We start from the raw sequence: 13138 nt of genomic DNA, 5'->3' as shown, positions 1-13138 counted from the left end.
CTTCAGGGGTATAGTATGCACAAATGGATTTACTATTGTTCAAATGTATTTGTCTTCAATGGCGATTTAGATGTATCCCGCTCGCTCATAGACGGATAGAATGATTGGGATCAACGAATCTAGTCGCGTTCTTGTTCGACGTAGAACGATGAATACCGGATAAATACTTCAATACACCATTGACTAGCCCCGTGGTTGGTAGCTGCCTGAAAGGGATATTCGAGGGATGATCGTCCGATCCTCATAATGTCTTATTTTATGTCTTTAACTACTAGTTCTGGAGGTCCATCATGATATCAGTTAGAAAAAGGGTTTCCGGTGTAAACTTTGTGTGATCCGATAACAAATCCGCGATCGACCTGCTCAGTCTCGCCATCTAAGAATTGAATACAGTCAAAACACGTCAACTTCGAGTATGCATACCTATTCCACTCGGAGAAATAAGCAAGGGCAAGCTTGGCAGTCAATCGGCTTGTGGATTCACATCAGTAAGGTATGCTCCCTTGACAGGTTGATGCGTCAGGGTAAAGAAGGGTATCTCCTTTGAGCCACTCCATGCCTATAAAGGTGTTTCCGAGGACACAACACGCTGAGGGATGCTTTTGGTGGCCTGCTGATGTTGCGAAAACTTCATTGCACGCGTTTTCGTATCCGTACCTTGGTCAAGTACTCGGCACTTGTGTCTGAAGACTCCGGACCCCGATGGCTTGAAAATGCGGGGTCTTGATGGGACAGTGACATTGAGGTGACAGCGCGCTCATCCCTGCTGCATCAGCGCATGGTCTTGATTCTGTCATTTCATTGATGCTTTAACAGGATTTACTTCGAATGTTCGAATGTAAACCGAGAAGCCGAGTCATGGTGGCTTAACGGGAATGAGCCATGGGTATCTACACTCGGCGGGATTGCGGTCTGGGAGTGGAGCCTCAGGCCACGGACATTCCCCGGAAGAGAACGTAGCTGTGTAATTCGATCCTCTGCTGTATCAAACACACAGTTATGCATTACATTGAACATTGCTTGACATGACAATAAACCAAAGCTTAAGGAATTAGAGATCTAAGGAGCATATTTCGATCTGAATGCGAAATGTTTTGAATCTAAGGTAGGGAAGAGTAGAGCTATCCACGGTATTACCCAGGTACTACAGGTACCAACCATACGCTAACACGCACAAGTCTTACCCCGTGTCTCCGACCTCCAGTTTTCGGCTCCAGAAAAACAACAAACATCGTCATCATCTCGGCTCTTTTAGTCTCAAGTCATTTTCCAGAAAAGAGTGTCCGACAACAGCTCATCACAGCCCAAGTTACGCAAGGATAACTGTATTTCATTGTTGAGATCGTTTGCCGCCTCTATTCTGCGGAATGAAAGAGGCCAAATCTTACCAACTTGACCTACCTCTAATGTCTGCACTTCCTTGGAGATACCGGGCCGATGGATCTAATACAAATAATCGGCTCACATTCCCTCCCGTGCTATACTACTAACTCGCTTACTCCGTACCATACTCTCATAACATGGAAGTTGAGAACCGTGATTGCTTCCTTCTAGCACAGTTCCACATTCTCTCGATTGGGACGCGGGATGTCGATCGCCAATGCCATCCCATTATTATTCCCCGACACCAAAGTGACAAGTGGTACCTGCCTATCCTAGTAGATGACTGCATGGGGGTTTTTTTTGCTGTCCCTTGCCCGCCCTTGGGTACCTTTGCCCAGACATTCGTACATCATCGTGCAAGCTCATAGTATCTAGTAATAATTTTAAATCATACCTAGTCACAGTCCCTGCCTCCGATTTTTGGTCTGGTTATTAATATCCTCTTCTCCCTTTTCCCTCCCCCTCTTTCTCATTCCTCATTCCTCTTGCTCAATTAGAGCTGTGTGGTCGATCGTTTCTTTTCTGGTTACGGAGTGTATACACTCTCCACAGCAATGAGGTTCGGTTGGCTCGAGGTCGCCGCTCTGACGGCCGCTTCTGTAGCCAATGCCCAGGTTTGTACTGCTTTTCCGTCATTGTTTCGGTTATAGTTGACGATAGTCATGGAAATAATCAGGAATTGGCTTTCTCTCCACCATTCTACCCTTCACCTTGGGCTGATGGCCAGGGAGAGTGGGCAGATGCCCATCGACGCGCCGTCGAGATCGTTTCTCAGATGACACTGGCGGAGAAGGTTAACCTTACAACGGGTACTGGGTGGGTTGAGACTTTCTTGTCGACAGTGAGCTTTCTTCACTGACAATCTACACAGATGGGAAATGGACCGATGTGTCGGTCAAACCGGCAGCGTTCCTAGGTAAGCTTGCAATTCTGCAGCAACGTGCAACTTTAGTTGCTAAAACGCGGTGGTGCAGACTTGGTATCAACTGGGGTCTTTGTGGCCAGGATTCCCCTTTGGGTATCCGCTTCTGTAAGCTATACCTGCGGAGTATTTCAGTCCTTGTATTATGTGCTGATGATTGTCTCTGTATAGCTGATCTCAATTCCGCCTTTCCTGCCGGTACTAATGTCGCCGCGACTTGGGACAAGACACTCGCCTACCTTCGTGGCAAGGCCATGGGTGAGGAATTCAACGACAAGGGCGTGGACATTCTGCTGGGGCCTGCTGCTGGTCCTCTCGGCAAATACCCGGACGGTGGCAGAATCTGGGAAGGCTTCTCTCCTGATCCGGCTCTCACTGGTGTACTTTTCGCCGAAACTATCAGGGGTATCCAAGACGCGGGTGTGATTGCTACTGCCAAGCATTACATTATGAATGAACAGGAGCATTTCCGACAGGTTAGCGAGGCCCAGGGATATGGATACAACATCACGGAGACTCTCAGCTCCAACGTGGATGACAAGACCATGCACGAGTTGTACCTTTGGTGAGTAGTTGACACTGCAAATGAGGACCTTGACTGACCTGGAATGCAGGCCCTTTGCAGATGCTGTGCGCGGTAAGATTTTCCGCAGACTTGACTCGCGATGAAGAAATCACTGACGAACCGTCTGTAGCTGGCGTTGGCGCTGTCATGTGTTCCTACAACCAGATCAACAACAGCTACGGTTGCCAAAACAGTCAGACTCTCAACAAGCTCCTCAAGGCCGAGCTGGGCTTCCAGGGCTTCGTCATGAGTGATTGGAGCGCTCACCACAGCGGTGTCGGCTCTGCCCTCGCTGGGTTGGATATGTCGATGCCCGGAGACATTTCCTTCGACGACGGTCTCTCCTTCTGGGGCACGAATCTAACTGTCAGCGTTCTTAACGGCACCGTTCCGGCTTGGCGTGTTGATGACATGGCTGTTCGTATCATGACCGCGTACTACAAGGTTGGCCGTGACCGTCTTCGTATTCCCCCTAACTTCAGCTCCTGGACCCGCGATGAGTACGGCTGGGAGCATTTTGCTGTCTCCGAGGGAGCCTGGACCAAGGTGAACGACTTCGTCAATGTGCAGCGCAGTCACTCTCAGATCATCCGTGAGATTGGTGCGGCTAGTACAGTGCTCTTGAAGAACAAGGGTGCTCTTCCTTTGACCGGCAAGGAGGTTAAAGTGGGTGTTCTCGGTGAAGACGCTGGTTCCAACCCGTGGGGTGCTAACGGCTGCCCCGACCGGGGCTGTGACAACGGCACTCTTGCTATGGCTTGGGGTAGTGGTACTGCCAACTTCCCTTACCTTGTTACCCCCGAGCAGGCTATCCAGCGAGAGGTCATCAGCAACGGCGGCAATGTCTTTGCTGTGACTGACAACGGAGCTCTCAGCCAGATGGCAGATGTTGCATCTCAATCCAGGTGAGTGGGGGCTCTTGGAAAAATGGTTCTCTGAACAAAGTATTGACCATTGCGAACAGCGTTTCTTTGGTGTTTGTCAACGCCGACTCCGGCGAGGGTTACATCAATGTCGACGGCAACGAGGGTGACCGCAAAAATCTCACTCTTTGGAAGAACGGCGAGGCCGTCATTGACACTGTTGTCAGCCACTGCAACAACACGATTGTGGTCATTCACAGTGTCGGGCCCGTCTTGATCGACCGGTGGTATGATAACCCCAACGTCACCGCCATCATCTGGGCCGGCTTGCCCGGTCAGGAGAGTGGCAACTCCCTGGTCGACGTGCTCTATGGCCGTGTCAACCCCAGCGCCAAGACCCCATTCACCTGGGGCAAGACTCGCAAGTCTTACGGTGCTCCCTTGCTCTCCGAGCCTAACAATGGCAATGGCGCTCCCCAGGATGATTTCAACGAGGGCGTCTTCATCGACTACCGTCACTTTGACAAGCGCAACGAGACCCCCATTTATGAGTTTGGCCATGGCTTGAGCTACACCACCTTTGGTTATTCTCACCTTCGGGTTCAGGCCCTCAATAGTTCGAGTTCGGCATATGTCCCGACCAGCGGAGAGACCAAGCCTGCGCCAACCTATGGCGAGATCGGTAGTGCCGCCGACTACCTGTATCCCGAGGGTCTCAAGAGAATTACTAAGTTTATTTACCCTTTGCTCAACTCGACCGACCTCGAGGATTCTTCTGACGACCCGAACTACGGCTGGGAGGACTCGGAGTACATTCCCGAAGGCGCTAGGGATGGTTCTCCTCAACCCCTCCTGAAGGCTGGCGGCGCTCCTGGTGGTAACCCTACCCTTTATCAGGATCTTGTTAGGGTATCGGCCACCATCACCAACACTGGCAACGTCGCCGGTTATGAAGTCCCTCAATTGGTGAGTGACTCGCATGTTCCTTGCCTTGCATTTTGGCTAACTCGCTTCTAGTATGTTTCGCTGGGCGGACCGAATGAGCCTCGGGTCGTTCTGCGCAAGTTCGACCGAATCTTCCTGGCTCCTGGGGAGCAAAAGGTCTGGACCACGACTCTTAACCGTCGTGATCTCGCCAACTGGGATGTGGAGGCTCAGGACTGGGTCATCACCAAGCACCCCAAGAAAGTGCACGTCGGCAGCTCCTCGCGTAAGCTGCCTCTGAGAGCGCCTCTGCCCCGTGTCTACTAGATGATGGGAGGATGGGATTGTACAGGAATTCTTGGTTCATGTGATGTAAAGAGCAGTCGTCTGCTTCAATATGATTTTAATGACAATGATGGGCTAGTCTCCATCCATACTAGTAACAATGCCTTACTGATGAAAAGTCCACAGCCGATTGACTGCCAAACTTGCCCTTGCTTGTTTCTCCGAGCGGAATAGGTATGCATAAAACTGACGCCATATTCGAGGAAGAACCAGCAGAGAGCTCCATGTTAGACAGAGTGAGCAAGCAGGTAAGATGAAGAGGTAAGATAGGCAGGGCAACTGATTATAGCGTGAGGTCAAAGTAAGGGAAAGTGGAAGGTGCGTAAGGTATGACGGTTGATTTTATATACTAGAGATACACCCATTATGATGTAAGCGTACCGGTACCGGCTTGGACTTTTGGGGAGGACGCTTCCTTATAGAATAGTGAATAGATACTTGACTGACAGAATAGAAATGACATTTCTTAATTCACTACCTCAAAAGGTGAATATCTGACTAGATGGCTAGAGCCCTGGGCCGTTTCATACACGGTTGAGTCCAACGTTATGATTATTGACCTTTACATAGAACACGATCGTATTCACAACTTGAAGTGTCCGTCAATAAGTCGGATGGATTATGGAGGTCCTCGTCAGGAGGCCTCGACCAACCGACCGGCTCGGTTCAGGGCTCACTGCGGTAGCAAGTGTGTCACAGTACTCCCCGCGACAACTCTGTACATGTCTGCAATGCCAACCCAAAGCTCATCCAACGGGAGTGCGGTTCATCCGCCGCGCAATCTCCGTCCATCGCGATGCGCGAGTATGACTGTGACTGTGACTGTGACTGTGACCTGAATCCAGACTCGTACTCTGGCTATAGGCACTACCTCCCACCGACGGATCCATCTCTGCCCCCGGCGGGAGAGGCGGAAGAGGTCTATCAAAATAATGCCGTTCATACGGGGGCGGGAGGTCGTCGTCGTCCGGCTGCGAGTGGGCCTGACTGTGGGCAAGAGTCATATCCATTGACCGAGAATGTTGCAGCGGAGGGGGGCGGTAGGCGGCCGCGGACCAGTTTACGTCGCCCCATGTTGACGAGGTAGTCGGGGAGCCGGTGGAGGGGCTGGTGACGACCCAGATACTCTCGCTTTCGACCCAAGTGAGTCTGCGAGGACGGTTCGGCGCCGATGAGAAGCTGGAGAGATCGGAGTTACTGTGGCGGTAGCTGCGGCTGTGGCTGTGACTGTGATTGCGACTGTGATTAGGGCTGTCACTAGACCGGAGAGTAGAGTCGAACTCGACGGGTGGGCCAGCTTGGAGTCGAAGACGGGGCTGTGCAGTGTGGCGGATGTAGGCAGGGTTGAGATACTTGGTTCGGCGAAGGGCATGAGCGTCGGCGGACGCAGGTCTTTGCAGGAGGTGCAATCCCTCTGTTTCTGGACTGGTGAAGAAGGTATGCTCGAGGTGTATCCGAGGAACAGACATGTTGCAGGCCGGTTCGGCGAGCCGGGGGTTATGGATCGGGGGCCCTTCAAGTGAAGAGAGATCCATGGGAAGCGAGTTCTCCGTGCTCCGTACACAGCCTGGAATCGACGGAACAGGGGTCTTCTTTTAATTATCGCTAGATGCCGTGAAATGGGCCCTGAGATCGCACCCCACGAGGATTCATGCAATAAGTGGCGCGAGAGTACGAGGCCCGAGAGTCGATGGAGCCAAAAATAAGGTGCGAATACGATGCGACCCAGATACGGCCCAGATGGCGAGTGGATCGGCACTTTTGAACAAAGTTAATATGTCGTGTGTCGCAGAACAGAACCAGATTTGGGTGAGAGCATCCCGGCATCATTTACCTATATATGCTGAAGGTGAAAGACACATGATCATGCTGGAGAGGCGGTGCGAGTACACAACAACAAAGACAACCAACAGACAACAAAGATAAAGACTCCCTGCGCCTTTGATTAGATCAGTCGGTGTGAGAATGGGGCACGCTGACCCCGAGCCAGGTTTATGGAAGCCATGCCATGTTCATGCTATTTCCAAGTTCCCGTCAGGCGATCTGGGGGGGGCTCGGATTGGAGCTCTTGGACAACCGACAGCGGAGAACCAACAAGACACCTCGCCTTGAGAGGTGTGAAAGGAGAAAATGATAGTATTTTGGCCCCGCAGATCGATCAAAAGCGTCGGCCACAAGCGCAAGGCGAGAAAGATTCGCTAAGCCGCTTGTTGGATGCAGCAGGTTGATATAAGGCGCACCGTCATGATCAGATCTCAAGCTCATTTGGCTGCCGGGCAGATAGACAACTATTATCTAGCGCAGCTCTAGTCATGTGTCGAGTATGGATAATTCACTGTGTCAGTTCAGTTCTTTGAGTATACGAGGTCGAATGACAGGGCCAAGAGAAGAAGCGGCTGTTGTTGTAGTCGGTAACATGATATGTTGGTTAACAATGACCAGTTGGAACACTGCCACAAAATCAATAATTACATTTTCCGATCTAAGCATATAAATTGGTTCCCTGACCCGCCAATATATTCTTTGTCTTCAAAGCCTCAATTCGGCCCCATGTTGTTGCTTATCTGGCCTGACCGCAGCTTTCTAACTTTGCGTTGCTGTCTTTGTTACTATCTACGGAGTACTGGGTTAGAAGAGCATTTCTTGGAGTGTTGGAAGAATAAATATCAATTTAAGGGGAATTAACTGTGAGGATCACCTGGTGTCTATCTCCAGAATACTCCTTGTGTCGTGTGCCTCCACCTTCGACTCAGCCTTCTAGAAGTAACTCGGTTATGCACTCATAAATCAGATTAAGCTGCCTTGCATCTGCCCATAGACGGTGACTCCTTTATGTCTCGGTAGTTGCAGTACCTTTACGAATCATGCGATCATTGACCAAGATGAGATATGATCGCCTTTCTTAGAATAGACAACCTCTCGAGCAGAACATTACAAATTAAATATTGTTGAAGTTACATCATCATATTGACAAGTCAAGAATACAATGTGGGAAAAAGATATGTATAAGCAAGGATATAAACTGCTCTCCCAAAAGAAAGCCCAACTATTTGACACACACACCCCGTCACTCCGTCATGACAAGTTCATCCAGAAGCGCTGTCCTGGAGCCTCCGAGTGACCCGGGTTCACACTATGGACAAGAAGTGAACTGCTCTAAGCCAGGAAGAGAGCGGCAACGGCGGCAGCACCAGCGAAGACGAAAGAGCCGCTGAGGGTGTTACCAGCGCCAGTGGAGAGACCACCAGGAGGAATGGAAGGACTGTAGCTTGTCAGTGAATATTCAGTAGACATATCTTGTGAGATGGTTAACTTACGTAGCGCTAGGAGAAGGGGTGCCGGTAGGAGCAGAGGGGATGACGGGGACGGAGGTGTGAGAACCGGCAGCGCCGCTAGGAGTAGCGACAGGGACGGTGATGTAGGTGACGGTGGGCACGCAGGTGGTGACAGCAATGACGGAGACGCTGGAGGCGACAGCAGTGTTGGAGGGAGCAGGGATGACGGGAACGCTGCTGCTGCTGGCGGAGGGAGTCTCGACGGGAGTCTCGCTGGTGGTAGGGGCAGCGGAGGTAGCGGTCACGGCGTCAGCACCCGAGGGGGTGGAGGTGGAACGAGCAGGGCAGTCGGTGACGCTGGGAGCGCAGGAGGTGATGGTAACATCCTGGGTCTCGTAGACGGTCTGAACGTCACCGGGAAGAGCAGCGGCAAGGCCGGCGAAGAAAGCAATGGAAGCAGCAGTGAAACGCATCTTGAATACTGGTTGGTTGGTTGGTTTGGTTGATGTAGATGGAATTAGCCGTCAAGGCAAATTTTATATCGTGGTTGTAAAAGAGAGTGTGGATAGTTGGTTTGGTTTGAAAGAGTGGCCGACCGAAGTCAAATTGATTTGATGCTTGAAGCAGGAAGAAAGTCTTGAGCTTGAGAGGAAGAAACAAGAAGAAAAGAACGAGGGAACGATGGAGGGGACTTGGGGGCCTTTGTATGAACGGGGAGATTAAACCTGGAGATCGTCTCAGGGGAAAAAGGCAAAAGAAAGACTTGACCGTGTCAGGTGGAGAGCGAGGGGGGCTGCACCACTGCACCACCAGCACCATAGTAGTATTATTGTTATTATTATTATTATTATTATTATTATTATTATTATTATTATTATTATCATTATCATTATTGCAGTACTAACTAGGTCCAGTAAGTCAATAACGGAGTATTCTCTATTCAGCTTGTAAGATTCCTCCAATAATCCACTAGATTGGAACGGCTTCACTAGATCTGAGTCAATCAATATTACAATGACTAGCAATCTAAATTAGGGGATTGCACCAAAGTCGCAGTTTACATTGGATACCATTGCTCCATAGTCTATACTCGAGTGAAGATAAACAGGCATGAGATTGTATTCGGATTTCCAGTTCGCTCATCCATCACATCTCATTGATCGTCATACCGACTATGTACTGTAGGTTTATGATTACGTGGTACCGCAAAGGTACGCTCGTGGGATGAATTGACGGAGGCTAGCCTATGGTTGGTGGAGGATAGCATCAGCCGGCCTAAGACAGCGTCCTAGTGCTTAGCTGGTCGGCCATGAGTGCGACCCTGCTGCGTGGTGTTGATCCCGCAGTTCCATTGCTTGTTCGAGTATCGCCGACCAAAAAAAGCGGTCCAATTGTCGTTTCTGAACCCCTGAGTCGAAAGAAACTAGCGAAGTTAGAGGCTTTTGAGTTACGTAGTATTTCTGAACATTCAGCCGTTTTCTGCACTTCTTCTATTGCAGTGTTTAATGCCAGTTTAATTTCCATTACTGACTTTCTACTAATCTACTCTCCATTACTCCATACATGGGTACAGGACAGAAATGATAGTATATAATGAACCCGCAAGCAATCTCATCTGAAGTGCCAAGCGATACAACGTTGGGAGTACCTGTTTCATGTTTTCCGCTGTGTACCAATCAGAATTCATGTCTTAGCCGTTCCTGAATCCGTGGTCCACTCAGAGGCCTCTTTCATTTTCCCGCTGTGGCTCTCCAACCCCGCTGTGTGTCCAATGACCAGAGATCTAGTGGAGCCACAGTGCTCCACCTGCCCCTAAGTCCTTTATTTTGATATCCATTCAATCTGGCGGTCTCGCTCAGGGACGGGCGACAGAGCGCCAGACTGAATTGAATGATTATTGTGGTCTCTGAATTTTTGGAACTCTGGATCTGAACATGTCCGGATCCAGTACTTCAAAGGATGATCATGGCCAGGAACCAAGGATCAATTAAGAATAGTACTGGGGTCATCTTTGAATCAATGCCCTGGATTGATGCATGTTACATTGATATGCCGTGAGCCTATGAGGTATTACGCTGGTCAATGCACAGATCCAATTCCTTTCACACAAATTGGCCCTGAAGCACCCCTACCAGGGACTACCGAAACACTGACTTAACTGAAGTCTGAGCGAGAGCTTCGAGACCAGGGCCTTGGAGACGCCACAGTCACACCGGTTGTATTGCTTAATTAAAGCTTAGGGTATCTATCTAGTATCTACTGTAGCAGTAGTACTGGTATTATTGGTCCTGTGAGCGGAAAGAGACCATGATTAGGCCTAGAAGGACAAGCCACAGAGGAGAGACATGTTAATGAATAGCCCCTTTGGTTACCCCTGACTAAAGCGAGTATCTTCAAGCGTATAACTTTTCATTGGCTAGGTATAACCGGTGATAGGCGTCAAAGCCAATTCAACTACTTAAATCCAGAGAATACTCCGTAGAGATGTTCTATTTTCCGAAGCGACGTACGGAGTAGATACGGAGTACAGAGTCCCTACGGCTAATCCATTGAGTCCAAAAGGGTACGATGACCATAACCGAGACTATCTAATCATTAGGCCTGGATCTGATGGAAAAGGGGTTGGTCCATCCTTCTGTCTCAACTGCAAGCAAACTACCGAGCAGACTATCTAGTCCGCTAGTCAAGCCAATGTTGCTTTGATTAGAAACAGGTTATTAATTATGGAGAGTGGTTAACGGAGTGGATACTATAAACAGAAGACCCTTGTCGCTCATGGACACTCAGACATATTGATCACGGAGTATCTACTTCAGGGAACACAGCAATACAGCCTGTGCCTATACGAAGTATACACAGTATGGTAGGATATGGGCAAGGTCAATGGTCCACAGATCAGCAGGGGCAGTCTACTACTCTCTGCTCCCTGAACGATCAACCGAATTTCGAGAAGCTTGTAAATTTTGTAATGGCAGGTGATTGTTCAGGATCAAACAGTTTATGCATGCATACTCCGTATCTTGGTCGATATCTCCCAAGCGAGTTAACGAGGTAGTAGTCGCTATATCCCGCGTGACCATTCCTTTCTTGCAAGTATCTGGACGATCTACGAGCAGTGGGGATTGCAAATGCTCAACCGACGATCATCAGAGCCGCGCGTCTATGATGTATGTTGGTACAGTCTCACGACGTAGTTCGGTGATGGCATAAATATGAGGTAGTACAGTAGATGCATCCAATATCCTCACAATTGCCGAGGATTGTCATTGTTTACATCCCAACTCTGAAACATCCGCGTTATCATTTCCTTGAGAGTTGTCGTTGACTGCTTGATAACACTCGGTGTAAATGACCTCGGTGGTGGCTATTTTAGGACTCAGTGGGGCCTGAATATCCGAAGTAAGTGACGATGACATACAGATAGTAGTCATGCACATCGCAAATGCTTGTCGTCGGTTATAAGAATTTTAATGGAAGTGATGTCAGAAGTATATTGAGCTCTCTCGCGATCAAGAAGAAGATCCAAGTCCACTGCTGGTGTGGCTCTTTTGATGAACAACCGCAAGGCTGAAGTTGAGCTGAAACGGTAGTAGCACGTGCCTCAGTTCAAACTAAGGCCCTGTGGAGAAATCCAGGACAAGTACCTCTCCTACGGAGCAAAAAGGCCAATGATCCTAGGTAAAAGACCAAAGTCTTCAATTCACGAGAAGAAACCCTTACCGAATGCCGAATGCCCATACACTTGCAGTCCTGTTGATTGTTGATTGTTGTGGATCTGGACCCAAGCAAACTGTGGATGACACAGCCACCCAGGCCCAAGTACCCATCCTCACAAGCCACAAATCCGAGTATTTTAAGTACAGGAGACTAAGTAAGAGTCTGAAACACTCCCAACTTGAGGACTCAGATGTCTCACTTCGAAATAGGATAGGCGCAACAGTCGCCACATTTGCCAGGTTGGGCAAGGAAAGTGGCTGAGAAGTTGTTAGACTGACCATAGACCACTGACTGCTTCGGCTATGCTCGTCCTCTCCACACTTAGGAGTTGGTACAGAGCAAGATACCTGTCGATATTCTAAGCTCGATAGCATATGAACTCATCATTTAGAACTTAAGCATTCGAATCCGGGTATGACGATGACGTGAAGAAGTAGATACGGATGGATGATGTGGAGTTTCATTGAGAAGATTTTTCATGGATGCCTAGATGCCTAGATGCCTGGGAACCGAGGACAACACATCGAGACCATCAACAACAACAACAATTGCATCAAAATTTATCACAGATTGAAGACAATGTCAATTATGGAAACACCATCATCTAATGATCATGATGAACAAATTTAGATACTAAACTATCTGGATATAGCCGATAGTAAGTAGTATTAGGTAGAGATCGCATATTTATAGAAGTGGTACTTTCTAGGCGCCTTTCGAAACAGACTGGTCCCACCGATGCGATCCCCAGCGCGATTGAGTCTGTTGGCTGTGCTCTGTGATTGGCATTGAATTGTGATAGAACCGAGTAACAGCGTATAACATAGGGTAATTGATATAATATAAGCGTCATATCGCTCTGCATCTAGCTGTGGATGGTAAATATTCGACAGTTCAGACATCCAACAGCCAATCCAAGTTGACTGACACTCTGTCAGCTGCTAGATATTTCGTGTCATCAATAATTCTGTCGCTTCCCCGACCGTTGGTTGTTGGCCCATCCCCGTCATCCTTCGATTCTCCTCACCCAACTCCCATCCTCATCAAACCTCCTTCGTTCATCCAGTCTCTTTCTTTGATTCTGTTCAAAGGAAGAGAAATACCGACGTTCGTTTATTCCGATCTATCGGTGTCGTCTATTGTG

General features: G+C 49.0%; 3 protein-coding genes across 3 annotated transcripts, besides 3 other annotated features; 1 reads left to right on the top strand and 2 right to left on the bottom strand.

Annotated features, from left to right (window-relative positions):
* Positions 1-1937: 1937 nt before the first annotated feature.
* NFIA_018950 (beta-glucosidase) lies at positions 1938-4984 on the top strand (the record flags this gene model as incomplete). The annotated part of the gene is made up of 9 exons (XM_001265090.1): positions 1938-2001; positions 2034-2199; positions 2255-2299; positions 2358-2413; positions 2477-2870; positions 2920-2942; positions 3001-3775; positions 3835-4699; positions 4751-4984. 9 exons carry the CDS (start codon positions 1938-1940, stop codon positions 4982-4984), a joined length of 2622 nt encoding a protein of 873 aa, XP_001265091.1.
* A 764-nt stretch (positions 4985-5748) lies between these two features.
* Positions 5749-6537, bottom strand: NFIA_018940 (uncharacterized protein; the record flags this gene model as incomplete). Its single annotated transcript, XM_001265089.1, has 1 exon — positions 5749-6537. The coding sequence occupies one exon, from the start codon at positions 6535-6537 to the stop codon at positions 5749-5751; it is 789 nt and encodes a 262-aa protein (XP_001265090.1).
* Positions 5811-5837: a microsatellite.
* Positions 6538-8158: 1621 nt separating the features above from the next.
* On the bottom strand, positions 8159-8750 carry NFIA_018930 (GPI anchored serine-rich protein; the record flags this gene model as incomplete). Its single annotated transcript, XM_001265088.1, has 2 exons — positions 8159-8264; positions 8320-8750. The coding sequence occupies 2 exons, from the start codon at positions 8748-8750 to the stop codon at positions 8159-8161; spliced, it is 537 nt and encodes a 178-aa protein (XP_001265089.1).
* A 351-nt stretch (positions 8751-9101) lies between these two features.
* Positions 9102-9171: a microsatellite.
* Positions 9103-9171: a microsatellite.
* Positions 9172-13138: the final 3967 nt, after the last annotated feature.

The sequence above is a fragment of the Aspergillus fischeri genome, genomic scaffold (genome assembly GCF_000149645.3).
Source record: "Aspergillus fischeri NRRL 181 1099437636249 genomic scaffold, whole genome shotgun sequence".
NCBI classification, from domain to species: Eukaryota; Fungi; Ascomycota; class Eurotiomycetes; order Eurotiales; family Aspergillaceae; genus Aspergillus; species Aspergillus fischeri.
Note: the sequence above shows the minus strand (reverse complement) of the source record. Positions and strands in the feature narration are given on the sequence as shown.